Source organism: Artemia sp. Qi Xiang Cuo, chromosome 7, assembly GCF_049724085.1.
Source record: "Artemia sp. Qi Xiang Cuo chromosome 7, ASM4972408v1, whole genome shotgun sequence".
Taxonomy (NCBI): domain Eukaryota; kingdom Metazoa; phylum Arthropoda; class Branchiopoda; order Anostraca; family Artemiidae; genus Artemia; species Artemia sp. Qi Xiang Cuo.
In genome coordinates this window covers 64,693,411-64,711,911 of record NC_142800.1, presented here as the reverse complement: position 1 = coordinate 64,711,911, position 18,501 = coordinate 64,693,411, and the positions used below count along the sequence as shown (strand labels likewise).

General features: G+C 33.1%; 1 protein-coding gene across 4 annotated transcripts in view; it reads left to right on the top strand.

Annotated features, from left to right (window-relative positions):
- mbt (serine/threonine-protein kinase PAK mbt) overlaps nt 1–18,501 on the top strand; it is a 95,076-nt gene that overhangs the window by 16,805 nt on the left and 59,770 nt on the right. For 2 of the 4 annotated variants that reach the window (XM_089091657.1, XM_089091660.1), the window contains exons 2-3: nt 13,024–13,266; nt 15,565–15,798. In XM_089091657.1, coding sequence (XP_088947783.1) covers nt 13,057–13,266; nt 15,565–15,798 — 444 coding nt within the window. In that variant the 5' untranslated portion in view covers nt 13,024–13,056. The remainder of the gene's footprint in view (nt 1–13,023; nt 13,267–15,564; nt 15,799–18,501) is intronic. The other 2 variants (XM_089091658.1, XM_089091659.1) reach the window with 2 other exon arrangements.

The following is an 18,501-nucleotide window of genomic DNA, read 5'->3' as shown; positions in this document are numbered from 1 at the left end:
TTGAACTGGACTTAACAGGAGTTTCAGAAACTCATGTCCCAGGGGTAGGAAGCATGAAATTAGGTGATATAGAATTTGTATACTCAGGCAGGAAAGATGGGACACATAGACAGGGAGTAGGGCTCGAGATGAATAAGGAAGCTGCCAAGTCTTGTTTTGGCTGGGAAGGTATTAAGGCCGGACTATATGAAAGCCGAAAATTAGCTATGCAGAAGAGATTTTACTGTGCAAAAAGGGGGCGGTTATCTTTTGATGAATACAAACGGGTTTAGAAGGCGGTCCTTAACTTGACTGCAAAATTTGAATAGCAGGGTTTCAAGCTCTCACCTGATTTTAAAAGACAAAATCGCAAAAAGGAAAAAGCGGACAGATATGTAGAATTTTGTTTCCCTCTCAGTATTAGCCTTTAGTCAAATTGAGAAAAGACTAGAAATTTAAAAAAGAAGAAGGATCAATTAAAGAACAACGTAAGGTCGTTTGATAAAACGTTGACAGGAAATAATACACTTATTTAGCAAGGGCACCAGCAGAAAATCTTCCAGGGGGGCAGACGCCAAAATACCAGTGGTGGTTGGGGGACAGGGAATATATTTCAGGATATTTATTTTTATAGGAATAAGTATTTTTAAATACTTTTAGTGAAAAACTCTCAAATAAAAAGAACAATTAAATTCCATACAAAATGAAACAAAATACAGTAAATTTTAAACAAAAGTTCCTGGCAAAGGATCGCTTTATTTAATCAATATAATATGTTATTATTATGCATATAATCTTAAAAGAAAATCTGATTCAAACCAAAATTACAGAAAGATTTATTGCTTCCATAGATTATAACAGTTGTAGACTTATCAATATGCAATTTCCTACTCCTTAGAATAGTTTACAGAAAGAGTAGAGATACTCAAAAATCATCCTGCCTGCATAGATACCACGTCTTGATTTTATACCGGCCATGTAAAATGTACCTCATTCATAACAGGACAATTCTCCCCCTCGAACTTAAATCCCTTTAATATTCACACATTTAAAAACTTACCGAACAGCGAAAGAAAAACTAAATTTAAACTTACTATCCAGCTGTCAAATTGATCCTCTTTCTTTTTATTAGCCTATTCAACTAAAATAAAATGAACAGGTTTAAACAATTTTTGTCACAGGAGAATCTTATCAAATAGTTTGTGATAAAAAAAAACTGGAAGTAAAAAGTGACTTGGGCCAATATCCACCAAAACTAAAAATGAAATTCTCTTGACAATTGCTAAACCGACAGTATTGGCTTTTTATGCTGATTCTAACCACCCACAACTAAAAATCTGAGAAAATTTGCCTAGCTATTGAAAAAAAGGGGAACACCCTCAGAAATATGAGCTATCTTATTGAAAATCCCTTAATAAAAAAATCATTTCAGAGAACTCTACGATAGAGGTTTCAAGCTCCAATCTTCAAAATGTGGAGTTTCGCATTTTTTTTTCAGAAGAAACATCGTCGATGCATGTTTTTTTCTTTTGTTTTTCACAGGGGTGATTGTATCAAAGCGAATGTCCAAAATAATTGGGAGGGAGCTCATTCAAACGTAAATTGAAAGCTATTTTTTAAATGACCATACACGTTGGGCCAGAGGAAAGTCTAGTTTTCTGCCATTTTATGGCACCGATCTACGATTTTACCCAAAAGACGATGAATTTGCAATCAATTTAAAATTTTGAGAAGGTAATTGATTTAAATTACCAGAAACTATATTTTATGCTTCCTAGTTGCAAAAGTGGCAGTAATGGATTTAGTCAAGTTGATTGACTTTATTTGTAATGAAATTAGGCTACGTTTGGTGATCTGTAATTGTGTATCAGCTATAATGAGGGGGGGGGGGCAGGGAGTAGTCAGTCTTTAGGTTGGGATAGGGTAGATTCCTCAACAAGTAGTTATTAAGGTACACATTGCTTACTGTTCATGAAGCTTCAGATAAAGGTTAAAAGAGATAGCGAGGAGTCGGAATTAATTGAAATATTTCTATATACAGCTAAACTATTAAATTCCCATATTCACCAGCACAGAGGGGGGAAATTTTTTCTTTTTTCTATTTATATGAAGTACTTCAATGTATTTAAACAAATGAATGCAATGTATTTATCGATAAGAAATCCTGTTGCAAAGCTTGTGATGGCTTCAGTTATGTAAAATATCAAAAGTCTGTCTCCTCCTTAGCTCCTTACTCTTTATTGTGATGTTTGGCTTTTGTCCAAATTTTTAAAGAAAATTTGCAATTGAAAAAAAAAAGATTTTCAAAGCATTAAAAAACTTTCGTTTAATGAGCAGGATATTGAAAAGGGGGCAGTCCCCCTTATATACAAAGTAACTTCAATCTGTTATGAGTTTTAAACTTACTCCTTACTTTAGTTGAAACATTTTTTCTATTTGTTTAATTACATTTCATGAGACTGTAAAGAATTATGCTTGCAATACTTTTGGTAACGCAGAAAAAAGATCAACATTTCAATGATCTCTCTTTGGATTTTGATGTTGATCAAATAGTTCATGATAACTGACGGTAAGAAAGGAGAAATTATAACGTATATGAGGGTAAAATATGATGAGGGTAAACATTGGATTCAGAGGGTAAAATATGTTGATAATTGGTATTTTTAAGAATAGGATAGTAGCTTCAAAAATTTTCTAATTAAGGAAAATCCCAAAACAAATGTATTACGAAACAAAATTGCCAATAAAAGTATTATGAAAATATAATATTTGTAGAAAAATATTTGGGCAAGCACTTTCTAAATGTGTAAATTAAACTTTTTTCAACTCATATCAAGCTAAATTTTATACTTTTTTTTATTCAAAAAGACTATTAGCTTCTGTTTTTCTGTTGTAATTCTAACCTTTGATTCGGATTGCTATATAACATGCTAATTTAAATGTTACCTTAATCAAATTCAATATGATATTCTAAAAAATTTGATTTAGCATAAAAATCCAAACAATATGGATTAATAAAGCCTATTTTCGTTGGGAATTTCATTTTTTCTGCTGAAAAATACATAAATCTTAGTAATTTCAAAAATTTGATGGACCCAAATAACAAATCAAAATTTCAACGACAAAATTGACCGGTTTAAATTCCAGCAAAAAATTAGTTGGAAATCAAATTTATTTTTTAGAGTGTACTACAACTCCTACTGTCGCTACTCCAACAAATACTCCTACTGCTACTAATTAGGCTATTACAGTATTATGGTGGTATAAAGGTATTACGGTGAAAGTTCCAGGGAATATTGAGAAAAAAGATTGAACTAAATCAAAACACACTATTTGCATGCAAGCTGTCAAAAGTGCCTGTCAGTAATATCACAAGACCAATGTCGTATATTTAACTGAAAATTTATGGGATGTTTTGAGGGGGGGGGTTGACTTACTCAAGAGCACTATGTACATGCTGTAACTGCTTCTTCTGCTGATACTGCTAGTGCTGTTGCTACTACTGTTATTGCTATTACGAATACCAACTCTTCTACTACTACTGTCAACGTCTCCTGATCTTTTACATGACCTCCTTGTACCCTCTCCCCCATTCAGGAGCCCTGTATATGTGTGAAAGATAGATCCCTATAATGTATATGTTTACGATATTCCCTTTTAATAGTTATATTAATCATTAGAAAAAGTGTACTGAACTGCAGCGTAAAGCATTGTTTAAAAAACCCTACAAAGAGGTGAAATAAATTACTGGAAAGGCCAGACAGAGTATATTTCTTCAGACGCATCCCTTCTTCCTCCAAAAGATCAACAAATGATGTCCAAGATAACTACTGTGTCCCTATTATCCCAATGATAACGTAAAAGTCCAACTATAGAATCGATCTATTGATTTCAAAAAGCTTCCAAATTCTGCAAAATAAAAATGAACATGACAAATAACTAAAAAAAAGAAAGGATAAGGAACTCATTTTTAATTCTGTATTTATCTGAAGGCTCAATGAGAGTTGGAGTCTTTTGGCATCTAGTCCAGGAAGTGTGTGAAAAAAAGGGCCTAACCCGGAACAAATTGCAATAGAAATGATTCTTTGACTACCCGACTCAGAAAAATGTGCTGATTCTGAATATGCAAAGTTTACTCATCTAGCTGTTTCACAAATACATTTTTTTGGGGTTGAGGTAAATAACGAGGAGGAGAAATAATTCTTTTGCAGAAATGCGTAGAACCACGAAAAACAATATGCATTTAGGGGTAATAAAGTACGTTGAATCTGAAAATGATCTCTAACTGCAAGGATAAACAATGGTTATCAGCATTTAAAGGAGAATTATTTGGGAGGAGGATTAATTTCCTCATCTAGTGTTAAACCAAGCTTAATCTGAAAGACACTAGTCTTAAAATGTAGAATGACAACTATCACCCATTTTGATGGTTTAATTAACGATTAAAGCATTCTCAATTTTTTTAGTTATATAATATACAAATGTGATTAAAAAACGAAATATCAATATTCATAGATCTTCGTTATCTTCGAGATCATCAACTCCGAGAAACTCAGTTGTAACACAGTTGTAACAAGCTCCACAGGCCCAGGTGCATTTCATGCCATTTTTTTTGCAAGTGCATCGCATATTTGAGCAGTCGGTTTTGCAGTTACAGCGAAAAACTGCAAGGAGAGAGTTGGGGCAGCGGGGAGTTCACCGAAAATAGGGCGATATAATCCATTCTGAATTACTCAACTGAACTGACCAGGGTCGAGATTATATCCCAGGGTCTTCCACGATTCAACTTGCAAATAAACTCGAAATAAGTGGAAGCTGCAAGCATCACTGGTGGGAGGGAGAACTTAAGACTCAACATACGAAGCAGATACTGTAACTTTCTCGATGAATTTGAGATGACGCAACTGATTTATTTTTTCCGTGTCTGCTGAATCAGCCTCATCTTCAGTGCTGTAAAGTTCAGTGAAGAAAAGTGTGTTCAGTTCCCAGTCAGCAAGTATGTGTCCTCGTATAGCTCTGAAAAAAACTTTCCCAGAAGTAATTTGTAAAACAGTATTTGATACATATATCATTTCCAAAGTCTCTTGAAGTCCAGAGCCTTCCATATTCCGTCTAACAGCCCCAATTTAGCTCATGAGTGTGTGGAAGCCACCCACCCACACGATGATCTAGTACCCTATTTTAGACATTAATTTCGTTGTTGTACGCCTTTATATGAAAACATGAATTTTACATCCCAAAATCAACATCAACCTCAAAAACATAATTTTTAGTAGTTTGCTATATATTTATCGTTCAACCTAAAAAGATAAATGAAAGTTTAAATTTTACGTTCAAATAAAGGTGATTATCATACTCACCGTGATCTAGTACCCTATTCTAGACATAAATTCTGTTGTTGTACGCCTTTATATGGAAACACGAATTTCACCTCCTCAAAATTAACCTCACCCTAAAATAAAACATATTTGTGAAACTGCTAGATGAGCAAACTTTTGATATTTGGAATCAGCGCATTTTTTTGAGTCGTGTAGTGAAAGAATCATTTCTATTGCAGTTTGTTCCTGGTCAAACCGTTCCCTTCCTGGACTAATCAGAAAACATCCTTTGAGGCATGTCCCTCCATCCCTAACTAGCCAAAATATTTTTAAGGTCCAATTTCAAATTTCAACACAAATTCCACCGTCTTAGGTAAATTCTCTGTTGTTTTACAATTCCACACTCTATTTTAAGGTCATACAATATCATCTCCCCCTACTTTCGATAAATAAAAGATTTATTTAACCTAGATTTAATACACCTTCAAGCTTGTTTTGACTAGCGACCTGATGAAAAAATCGAAAGAATTGTAAGTTCCATGGCTATTCCTACGTAATATTATTTGTGTGTCTTTTAAATTCTGACAAAAAAGATGTTTTTGTTTTAATTTGCCCGTCTCTGTTCATTTTTAGCTATGTTTGTTGAAAAGGTTATGATTTGAATGACATTAAAAGGAGAGAAATCTGTCAGAAAAAATGGTATACGAATTATTGGTGGTTCCAGCGCTCCTTGTCACTTTGATCTAGAAAAGTTCACTAGAAAATCCATCAAAATGTATCTATAAACCTACTTCACGAATCTTCGACCAGTCATACAGTATTTCTTTTCAATTCCCCGTAAAAAAAAAAAAAAAAAAAAAAAAAAAAAAAAAAAAATGCATTAGAACACATGTGGCAAACTACGTGACGGAAATTGTGAGCAAAGATGTTCATAACATTTTATTTGTACTTATAAGCAAGAACGTATTTCTGTTTGGAGGTGGGAGGTAACAAAAACTTTAAAAAATATAAAAAAAAATTTTTTGCGCATTTTTGCTATAGGGGGCGGGGGATTCAAACCCGGTATATACCCCTTCCCTGGATACAGCCTTGCTTATATAAGACTCGAGTTTCTGTTGTTACTACTACAAGAAGTGTAAGGCCTTAATAGTAGAAAAAAAAAATGTGTCAAAACGACACTACAAAACTAATTAAGCAACACCTATGAAATACTACCATCGCTTTCTTCACTTCTTGTTACGACATTTACTTTTTATTTACCAGATTAAATAGGCCTACACATAAAATTTTCTTTGACCTCTCTACATTTACAATTAGACAAAATAGAAAAAAAACCCTTTTTAAATTTATTTTCGTTTCTTTTTTTTTTTTTTTTTTTTTTTTTTTACAAGGGATATGAATTGAAGAAACTAAATTTGCGGCTCTTATTTTAGAACTATCTGCTGAAATTTACGACAAAAAGTCGACGACCTGAACTGCTTCTCATAATAAGAATGAAAATTATGGCCTAGAAACCTAGTTTTTGTAGTTTCAACCCTCCCCCGCCCCCCACAGACACACATTAATTTTACTTCCCTGTCAAAATATTATGTGAAGCTATGCATAGTCCGGTAAAATATTATATAAAACAATACATTAAAATATATAAGGCAAAAGAAAAAAAATATGTGGAATAAATCGTTAATATCACTAAGCAGAAGGTCATAAATCAAGGTCTAGTTTTTTTTTAAATTTACGCTACAAAATAAAAGGAATGAAAGTTGTATGCCTAAAAAAATCGGTATTCGTTAGGAGGCTGTAATCCCATACCCCTCTTCTTGCGACAAATAATATTTTACTTCCTATCTTTATCCCGTATTATCAAAATAAACTTCTACTAGGACTAAGTGGGATAGATATTAAAAACTTATAAGTTTTGAAGCTTCAATAACCTCCCCTCCCCCCTCATTTTTTAAACTTTCTTGTCTAAAGATTATAGAGTCTTATGTATCTCCCGGTAAAATATTATGTAAAATTATGCACTAAAACATATAAAGCAAAAGTAAAAAAAAAAATACATTCCATAAATCGTTATTAAGTACTTCATTTGCCCGTACGATAGTGGGTCCATCCCTGGATCTGCCAGTGACTAAGTAGAAGGTCATAGATCAAAGTCTATTTTTTAAGATTTACGCTACAGAATAGAATGAATTATAGTTGTATGCCTAGAAATTGCGCTATTTGTTAGGGGGCTACAATCCCCTGCCTTTCTCCTTTCCACAAAAAATTTGTATCTTCCTTGATTTATCCTACATTTCTAAATATTTTTTCCTACTAGGGACAAAGTGCGAAAAAATTGAAGGGTCATAAGTCACATGCTTTTCATAAGGCACATTCAGTGTGTTTTAATTTGAAAGTCTCTAGGTGAATAGAATTAAAAAAGAAAGAAACCCATTAAATAAACTTAAACACAAAATGTGTATTTGCCCTCTCCTCCGTTGCCCGTGTTGGTTTGTTTATCAGTCTTAATCTATTAATTCATCCGAACAACTTCCTAAGAGAAGTATGAGAATTCGGATCTAAGCCCCTAAAAGCACACGAACCTATAATAAGTCTAAGGTCTTTGTAAGGTTCATACTACAAAATTAATCAAGTGGTACTTGCATATGTTTGATTACCAATTCTTCGTAGCTCTTTAGAAAATATGGCACATTAACCATCCAGCGAGATTTTTTTTTAAATATCCGATTCTAAATTGCGACCCGCAGTTACAACTTTCATTCTTGAGATTTCTCCTGCAGGCTCTTCTTGATGTTTCATTAAAGTAGAGTAAATGTTTTGTAAGTCGAGGTCTTCCAAGCTTTTTGTATATTTGCTTTAGTTTTTCTATGTGCTTCTGTACAGTAACCAAGCCAATGCCTCTTTTATCGCAACCTAATTTGACGGAGCATTCCTATTTGCATAATATGTTGAAACATTCGCCTTTGATGTCAGTCGATACAAGTTGAAATCCTGGACGTTTATCACCTGAAAACCGGTAATTATGCCCGCCTATTGAAACTAAATATGCAACAGTTCAGGAGTTACTAATATAAGACTGATGGTAACAACTTTTAAATAAACTGATGAAAATATCTTTTTTGAATTAATTAGGAAAAAAACTTAAAAGTAAAGTTGTTCCTTTCAAAATCCTCCACAAGTCCGTGTTAAATTTATTAAACTTATGTTTACCGTTTCCTCATACAAGTTGAAATGGAATTTGTACGAAAAAGCCTAATTTAGAAAGCCAAGTAAAAAATATTAAAAAAATAGCAAACTCAGATTATATTGCTAGATCAGGGGAACAGATAGAAACCAAAATCGATGCCTTAATGCGTCTATTTTCGCCATACAAGCTAAAAATATTTAACATGGAAGAGATAGCCGGGATTGTTTCTATTCCGTTCCCCCTTAATAATAAAATACTAACTGCTTATTTTATGACAAAAGTTCAGGGTATCAGTTATAGTAGTATATGCCCCTGTAGAACCGACTGACGGAGATACTAGTGACTAAGATGAATTTGACTTACAGTTACAGGAGCAAATAGGCAGGGTCCCAGGTAGAAATATGGTGATTTTACTAGCAGATTTTGATGCTCAGGCTGGTAGAAATAGGGATAGATGGTATCCTAGCCTAGGCAAATTTGGTGTAGGAAAAGAAAACGGTAATGGTTACATACTTTTGCAATTTTGTAGGTCTAACAATCTAGTTATAACCAATAAGGTTTTTGGTTATAAAATGGCCCATAAGCTAACTTGGTATTCACGTGATGGTAAGACAGCAAACCTTATTGATTATGTTATAGTAAACCGAAGACTGGCCGGATCAATACAAGGTACTAGGGTATATAGGGGTGCTGTTATTGATGTTAAAAGTAAAGATCACCATCTAGCAGTGTCTAGGGGTTAATTTAATGCTGAAATTTCAAAAGGGTAACTACCTCCCGGGAAGTTATGATGTTGGTAGATTCCAGGATGAGAATTTGAGAGAAACTTTCCAAGAACAGTTGAATACTAAACTTGAGAGTTTAAAATTTGACAATGTGTAAGATAACCATCTTACACATTGTCAAACTTTAAACTCTCAAGGAATAATTTTAGAACAATAGTTTGTGAAGTTGCTGAAGGTGTATTAGGGAAGAAAGGCAGCACTGCAACTAAGAATATTGGTGAAAAAACTTTATGTTTAATAAAAAAGAGAAAGGACTTCTACAAGAATTATCTGAGTGATAGATCGTATGAAAACAAAAAGAAATGTAAAGAGAGTGGAGAAAGTATTAAAATATGAACTAAGGAGGTGTGAAGTGGAGGCCATGGATAAAATTGCTGAGGATCTGTAAGATGCAGCTAGACGGCATAATAGTAAAATATTGTACTGACATGTTAGTAAATTGAGAGGGAATAGTCAATCCGGACTTGTCCTAGTTAAAGATAGAAACGGGGCCAAAATTAGTGATAAGGAAAGAGTTAAAGAGAGATGGGCAGAACATTTTGAGAATGTGCTAAACTGAGATAGAGTTGCAGGAAAAGATATAGAGGAAATGAAAAACTTTGTGATACCTTGGACGTAAAGGAAGAATTAGCGATAGTACTAAAAGGATTAAAAAATGATAAGGCTCCAGGTACTGATAGTGGGATAAATGAGTTTCTTAAATATAGTGGCTCTGAGGTTAGAAATAAGTTACTGAAGATTATGAAGAGGAAAAGAGGAAGATTATAGAGGAAAATGAAAAAGTTTGTGATACCTTGGATGTGAAGGAAGATTTGTTTTGTGAGGAGGAATTAGCAACAGTACTAAAAGGATTAAAAAAATAATAATAATAAGGCTCCAGGTGCTGATAGGGTGGTAAATAAGTTTCTTAAATATGGTGGCTCTGAGGTTAGAAATAAGTTACTGAAGATTATGAATATGATTTTTGAAAAAGGGGAAGTACCTAACGATTTTAGGAAAACCTTAATTAAGCCACTTTATAAGAAAGATGATCAGAGTGACAGTGGTAATTATCGAGGCATTAGTCTGGTCTCTGTAGGTAGCAAATTACCTAGCAATATGATACTTTTTAGACTGAGAGGTACTGTAGACAAAGCTTTAAGAGAAGAACAATGCGGTTTTAGAAAAGGTAGAGGATGTGTCGACCAAATTTTCAGTCTTAGGGTAATAATTGAGAAGTGCCTGAGTTGTCAAACACCTTTGGACCTTAGTTTTATAGATTATGAGAAAGCGTCGACTCTGTTGATAGAAGAGTTTTAGCAAAGTTCTTATCCTTGTATAGTATACCAGGCAAATACATTAAAGTGATTAGTGCTATGTACGAGAATAACACTGCTGCGCTTAAGGTAGGAAATGAGGTTAGCAGCTGGTTTTGTATTATATCAGGAGTTAAGCAGGGTTGTGTTCCATCCCCCTTTATATGGAACATTTTGAGGGACTGTGTCTTAAGGAGCACAGGAAAGGCAATGGGATAACACGGAATCAAATGGGGGAGGAAAAACTCTACTGGACTTAGATTATGCTGGTGATTTAAGCACCCTATATGAGAGTGTGAGCAAAATGAATGAACTTTTAGAGACTTTTCGACTTCAGGGTGCTAGAATAGGTTTGAAAATTAATGTTAAGAAGACTATGTCAGTAAGACTAGGAATAAGGGAAGATGAAAGGGTGACGTTGGGTAACGAAAAGATTGATCAGGTGGACAGCTTCACTTACCTTGGTAGTATTATTAATAAAGACGGTGGAAGCAGTCAAGATGTTAAAAGTAGAATAGCCAAGGCTCGGTTTTTTTTTTACAGTTGAAAGAAGTTTGAAAGAAAAGGAAGATAGGTCAGCGAAACAAGATTAGAATTTTGAAGGCTACAGTAATAGCAGTGGTCAAGTATGGCTCTGAAGAGGATGCGCTTTAAAAGATGGATGTAGGTTTATTGTATATTTTACAGATATATTGTCTATAGGTTGCTCTGAGAACCCAACTGACTGACCGTATTTCAGATAGTACGCGGTAGGAAAAGTGTGGTTCAATCCCGCTTTCTAGGCTATAATGAGAGAAAAATTGAGATGGCTAGGGCACGTTTTGCGATTGAAGAATGAAAAATAGACGAAAATAGTCTTTTTCGGCTAACCGTCTAGGTATAAAAGGAAAGCAGATTGTCCACGTCTAGGGGATGTCAAAGAAAGATGTAAGGGAAATGGGAACTTCCTGGGAGGGTGTTTAGAGTGAGGCTTTGAATAGATTGTGATGAAGGAGGAGCGTGCGTAGCTGTGTTGGCCTCAGGCGGCTCGGTGCTGCGGTGAGTTTTTAGTAGTAGTAGTAACATATTATATGGCAAAACTAATAGTTATTTCCAATGAACCTCCATCAGAAAGACTAGAGGGGGGGGTTAGGGGGGTTTGAACCCCTCCCAAAATGTTTTTTTGACTCGTAAAAACGCATCAAAAATGGATATAAACAAATTTTTTATGCGTTTTTTGAGGTTTTTTCATGTAACCCCACCGAAACAAATCTTTTACCCCCCCCCCCCCCCGAAACAAATCTTTTACCCCCCCCCCCCGAAATTATTTATTTTAATAATTTATTTTTGTCCTAACTGAAGTTGCCCTAAGTCGTGATGTTGGGACTGTTTTGTTGTTGGTTTTAGTTTTCACATTTTTTAATGTAAGTTTAATTTTATTTGTTTGCAGAAAACAGCTCTTTGACATAGAGCCGAAATATTCATTTAGATTCATTGAAATTTTTGTATATTTTTGTATTTTTATTTTTAAGAATTTAAAAAAAAATCCCGACCCCTGGATTTTGAAATTTGAGCAGCATTACAACTTAATGCATCCATAAATTATTCTATATATGAGAGGGACTGCCCTTTCCTAACCTCCCCCCTCTTTAGGCGAAAGGTTTACAGTGCTTTAAAAATACTTTCTCTTCCAAAATAATGGCCCTTGTATTTCAGCTAAGAATTTTTTTTATCTTTAATTGGGGTTTGCCAGCTTTCTTCAAGAGAAGATCACTTTTAGTTGATTTTCAAATTCCAACTATGAGATTAATTAAATATTATTTTGGTAGTTTCCGTTTTCTGGGGGGTCAGTTTTTTCACATGTACAATCAACTATCAGACCATAATGAATGTGGAACCTACAAACATTATGCTTTTGGTGAAATTGAAGAGTTTCACTTGGTTAAAATGTTTTGAGAAAGTTATAACTTGAGTGGACCAGCTTGAACTCTTTAAACCTATTACAATCAAGCTCTAAATAATCAGGAACTCAGTTCTCTGTTGATAAAATGGAGATATTAGTTGATACTTTGACTGGAATTTGAATAATCAATTACATAAATGGTTAATTGTTATTGACAGGAATGGTTAAGGACACGATCCTGTTTCAAAGGACTGGATCATGAAGTTATGATAACAAATTTGAATTATTGTACCAATTTATGAAACATGACATGCATCTATTTTAATGGAGACAGAATGAGACAAGTGCTAACTTCCTGAAAAATGTTCACAATGAAATGGGATTTCAATACCCTTGAAAATCTAATAGAAGTTTTAAATCACAACATCATAATCTTCTCAAGCAAAAGTTGAACTTTTCGTATTTTTTTTTTCTTTCATCCAGCCGAATTCTTTACCCTTCTAAATTTAAAACATTCTGCCTAGCCACTGCACTGTGGCATGCTGCTCGTAGTGCCTCATTAAGCTGTTAATTTTAGGTTGAGTAAAGTCTATTATAGGCTTATTGGGGAATGTTTTCAAAAAAGAAGAAAAAGCCTGTTATTTCTCAGCCATCAAATTTTGAACACAGAGTGCATACTGGATTTGATTGGAGAGAAGGCAAGTTTGTTGGACTACCACCACAATGGCAAGGCATTGTCAATCCATCGGTTTCTGGGAAAAGACCTGCCCCCCTGGTTGACCCATCAGAAATTACACCTACAGAAATAATTGACTTAAAGGTTGGTAATCTCTTTTTTTCTTTGTGGTCATTTATAATATTAATGCATGTATTTTCACAGGTATAAGGTAAAGGATACGGTACTAGACTCTTCAAGTCCAAACCGGTGGTCCTGATCTCTGTTTCAAGGCCCTTCAGTCAGGAAGTGCACAAACATTTTCATATAATTTCTCCTTTATGTGTTTATTTTATTATAATGTAAGAAGTAATTTGTATATATATATATATATATATATATATATATATATATATATATATATATATATATATATATATATATATATATATATATATATATATATATATATATATATATATATATATATATATATATATAAATTCCTTCTTACATTATAATAAAATAAACACATAAAGGAGAAATTATATGAAAATGTTTCTGGACTTCCTGGCTGAAGGGCCTTTTTCGGTTAGTGCCCACCCTTTGTGCTATTTTGTTAATATATCAACTGATATAGATTGTTCCAAAATTTCTATTACCAAAATTTCTGTGCTTAGTATGTTGTAAAAGGTAGCGTAAATGAGTTGTTGCTCTAGCTGTAATTATGATAGCTGTTAAATGATTCTTGATTAAAAAGATTTAATTTTTCAAAATTTACATAGGAATTATCAGGATCACTTCATGCCAGAGAAAAAAAAATAAACAGAAAGGTACTGAAGCGATAAATGTTATGTAAACTAAGCCTTTAAAAAAGTGATAAGAAGTAAACTAAGCTTTTACAATACTGATAAGCAGGAAAATAAATTTTTCAAATTGTATATTATTCCTGAGGCTAATAGTCTCAGATTTGCGATTGGTATATTAGCTCCAAACCAAATTAAGAAGTCTGCTTTCACTTTATTAACAAATAAAGTTAAAGACCTCTACTCCTATTGGTCAAAGCAATGATACTGTTAACTGAAAGAAAACTGTGGGATAGATTCTATTAGAACTGCTTTTATTTCTTGTCATGCTAAAGATATATATATATATATATATATATATATATATATATATATTATATGTGTGTGTGTATATATATATATATATATATATATATATATATATATATATATATATATATATATATATATATATATATATATATATATATATATATATATATATATATATATATATATATATATATATATATATATATATATATATATATATATATATATATATATATATATATATATATATATATATATATATATATATATATATATATATATATATATATATATATATATATATATATATATATATATATATATATATATATATATATATATATATATATATATATATATATATATATATATATATATATATATATATATATATATATATATATATATATATATATATATATATGATAAGCTGCATGCTATATATACTGCTGCATGCAAATTGCTACATTCAAATTTGATATGGAGCATGTCTATATGTACAAAACTTGAAGGGGGTGCCAACCCCCAGAATTTTTGGGAAGTATGATTGTAGAAGTATAAGCAGGGTTGAAATTTTTGTACAACTCTTAAGTTTAATTTCTTGGGTTGAATGCTTCTTGATTACTAAATTTCCTCAAATTTCTCATTGTAAAAGAATTAGGTATTGTAATTGATTTTAATGTAATATTAAAATAGGTTTGGTCATTCCCTTAATGATCCCTGAATTATAATGATTCAGAAGAGGTTCCACATATCCATGTGCACAAAATTAAGAAGGTTGAAGCATTGTTATTTTCTTTCATGAGAACTTTTTAATAAGTAAGGAATCATGTTATACACACAGTATTGTCGTTCGTAAACTGTTTAGAAATTATAGAGAGTTTTTCAAGGCGTCATAGTGTCGTTTCATAGGTCAAATGCCTTACTAGTGAGCTGGTTTTAATGCATGATTTTCTGTTAATTTTTTATAAAAGCTTAGAATATTTGAAAATTAAAAATGTAAATATCTAAACTGCTCTCAAAGTTGGTTCATCCACACAACTTGAATGAACTTTCTTCTAACTTTTGCAAATGTCTGTTGTATAGGAATCAGCCAGGAAAATGAAATTAATTGGAGAGAGAAATATGCCTTTGCCAAGTCATCTCACACTTGATGGCGACAAGATTTATTTTTAATTCCCCTTTTATGATCTTTGCATAACTAGATTTAAGGGGTTCTTATTTCTATTTCTTTGTAATGATAGATAATTGTTCGAGGCGCTGATTTTAAGCGCCTCGAGACCTTTTATGATTTTTGCATAACTAGATTTAAGGGGTTCTTATTTCTATTTCTTTGTAATGATAGATAATTGTTCGAGGCGTTGAGAAATTTAAGCTTCATGGACAAGGCTTACCAAAGTCATCTAGCGTATCAAGAAGTAACTCGCTTCGGTCCCAGTCCCCGCCAAAAGCTCGTAGAGAAATGAAGCCTATGATGCCGCTTATTGAAGGAAACGAAAGTTTAGAATACCAAGGACCATCCCCAGATCTTAGGGAACCAGCTCATCCAGTTGAAGACCAAAATAAATGGGGAACGGAGGTATTTTGCTATATCGTTTATTTCTAATCTGTAATTACTACTTTGATTTTATGGAGTAAACTTGTAGGATTGGGAGATTGATATTAAGTGTACACTTTTTATAGTGGGATTTCCCTGCTTTTCTGGCTTTTCCATGTTTTGCAATTGGAACTGAGGATGAGAGATGGGGGTGTTCACGAATATGCCAAAAAATGTTTTTCTCGTGTTTTATACAGAATCCTGAAAAAAGTATATCTCCCCATTTCATTCCGTTGCTTAAATTCTTCAAAACAGCCTGTAAATGAGATGGTGATTGGGGACTATGCAACGAATTGTGACACTTGAGGCTGGAATTCTCCTACGCCCCCTTCCTCGGGGAACTTGTTTACTTTCTGAAAATGGACAGTGAGTCCAAGTACTGCAACGTAGCTCAGATATGTTTGAGATTGAAACTCCTTAATTCATGATCTCATTATTAACTATTGACGAATCATTTAAGTTTTGTTTGGGTGTACTATCGTGAATTAATTTATTGTGTAAATGTTTTTGAAATCATATTTTATTATTAAGACCAATCGAGATATTTATTAGTTACCATTCCTGAATCAGCTACACATGACAATTTTTTTCCACTAGCCAATTTTTATTAAAATGTGTTTTTTATTTTTGTTACAGTGGGCTGTGGTTCGTTCTTTACTAGGTTGCTGCAGCCATGATACCCCATAAGCTAGGAGGTATGCGTTGAAATATTGAAACTTAAATATATACCTAACGTTTCTAATGAATAATAGAGACTAAGCCTTTGGGAAGGTCGGAAGTTGTTTAGTTTAGTGAAAACGATTGATGTATTCTTGTATAACGTTTTTAAGTTTGTGAACTTGACTTCTAAAATTGCACATGTATATTATAATAGACCAGATCTCTAAAAGTCATATTATGATTGTTTTTTTGTTTTTTTTTGTTTTTTGAAAAGTAAAAATCAAAATGCTTGTGATGAAATCTGGTTTATGATAAATTTGAATAACCATATTTTACATCTTTGAATGCTATGTTTTTTGTGTCTTACCTTTTTCTTGAAATGTGGATAGTGTTTCCCTATATAATTGGTGAAGCTGGTTCAAAAGTGGTTTTTATTAATGTTCATTTTAATTATATGCTATTGAATAGTGATGCTATGGGTTATACTCGGTATGATAATTGCAATATTGGTATTATTCAAAAATAGCGATATATTTGACTGGTTGGAAACTAAAGAAATGTTAAGAATCAAAGTATGAAACATACTAGAGGTTTTAAGCTAAAGAGAATTGAGACTAGAAAAGGAATTTTCTTGTTTTCCACAAAAGCCCTTTCCTATTTCGGTAGTGAATGACTCTAAAACATCCAAGGGGCCCAAATGTAACCCAGGAATTGGAGTAGAAAATCCCTTGGCCATAGATTACTACAAATAACAAGCGCCTAAGTGATGTTTTTACCAAAAATGCAGAGTCAAATTCTGCCTGTTAAGTTTGCACTTGCAGGTAAAAGATTAAGAAAAACAAGCGATGGGAGAATAATAAAAATAAGATACATCAGTCCTTCTCATGCGAAAAAGCAATTTTTCTTGTTTGTCAATATTGGGGACGGTAATTCTCGTAAATGAGTGTTGGCTATAGCGATCTCAGTTGTTTTGTTTTCATTTCAGTCCGACACCATTTTCTGGAGATTTAGGCTATTTTTCGAAATTTTTCAGATTTGTTTTTGCAACAAATTTCACTATAAATATTAATTGAAATAATATTTACCATTCCTTAATCACCTTCAAATGGTGGTTCTTCCTCATTTGAAAGTTGTTTTTTTTGGGTTACTATGGGCTAGGGCTCGTTATTTACTAGGCTGTCCCTAACGGTTAAGTTGGCACAATCTTCTTCTTCTTCTTCTAATTGTAAACGGAATATTGCTGAATTTATAGTTATAAAATTTTCCTCTTTTCATCCCCATATACATGGTGTTGAATTTTTTTCACCGACCAAACTGGCTTTCTTTGACGAAACGAATAAGTTTCAATAGGGATATTGAAACTCTTGGATATATAAAGGACATATCCCTATTGTGTTCTATGGATCAGTTTGATGGATTTTGTCTTAAGGAGCGCAGGAAAGGCAATGGGAGACAACGGAATCAAATGGGTAGGAAAAACTCTCCTGGACTTGTGCTGATGATTTAAGTATCCTAGATGAAAGTGTGAGCAAAATGAATGAACTTTTAGAGGTTTTGCGAGTTCGCTAGAATAGGTTTGAAAATTAACGTTAAGAAGACTAAGTCACTAAGCCCAGGAATAAGTGAAGATGAAAAGGTGACGTTGGATAATTAAAAGATTGATTAGGTGTACAGCTTCACTTCCCTTGGCAGTATTATTAGTAAAGACAGTGGGAGCAGTGAAGATGCTAAAAGTAGAATAGCCAAGGCTCAGGGAAACTTTTCAAAGTTAAAAAAAGTTTGGAAGAATAGGAAGATATGTCTGCAAACCCAAAGATTAGAGTATTAGAATCTACAGTGATGACAGTGGTCAAATGTGGTTCTGAATCATGGGCGCTCTGAAAAGCGGATGAAGATTTGCTAGATGTTTTCCTTAGAAATTGCCTGTGGATTGTTATGGGGACCCGGCTGAATGACCGTATTTCAAACTGTAGGCTATACGAAAAGTGTGGTTCAATCCTGCTTTCTATGGTTATAATGAGGGAA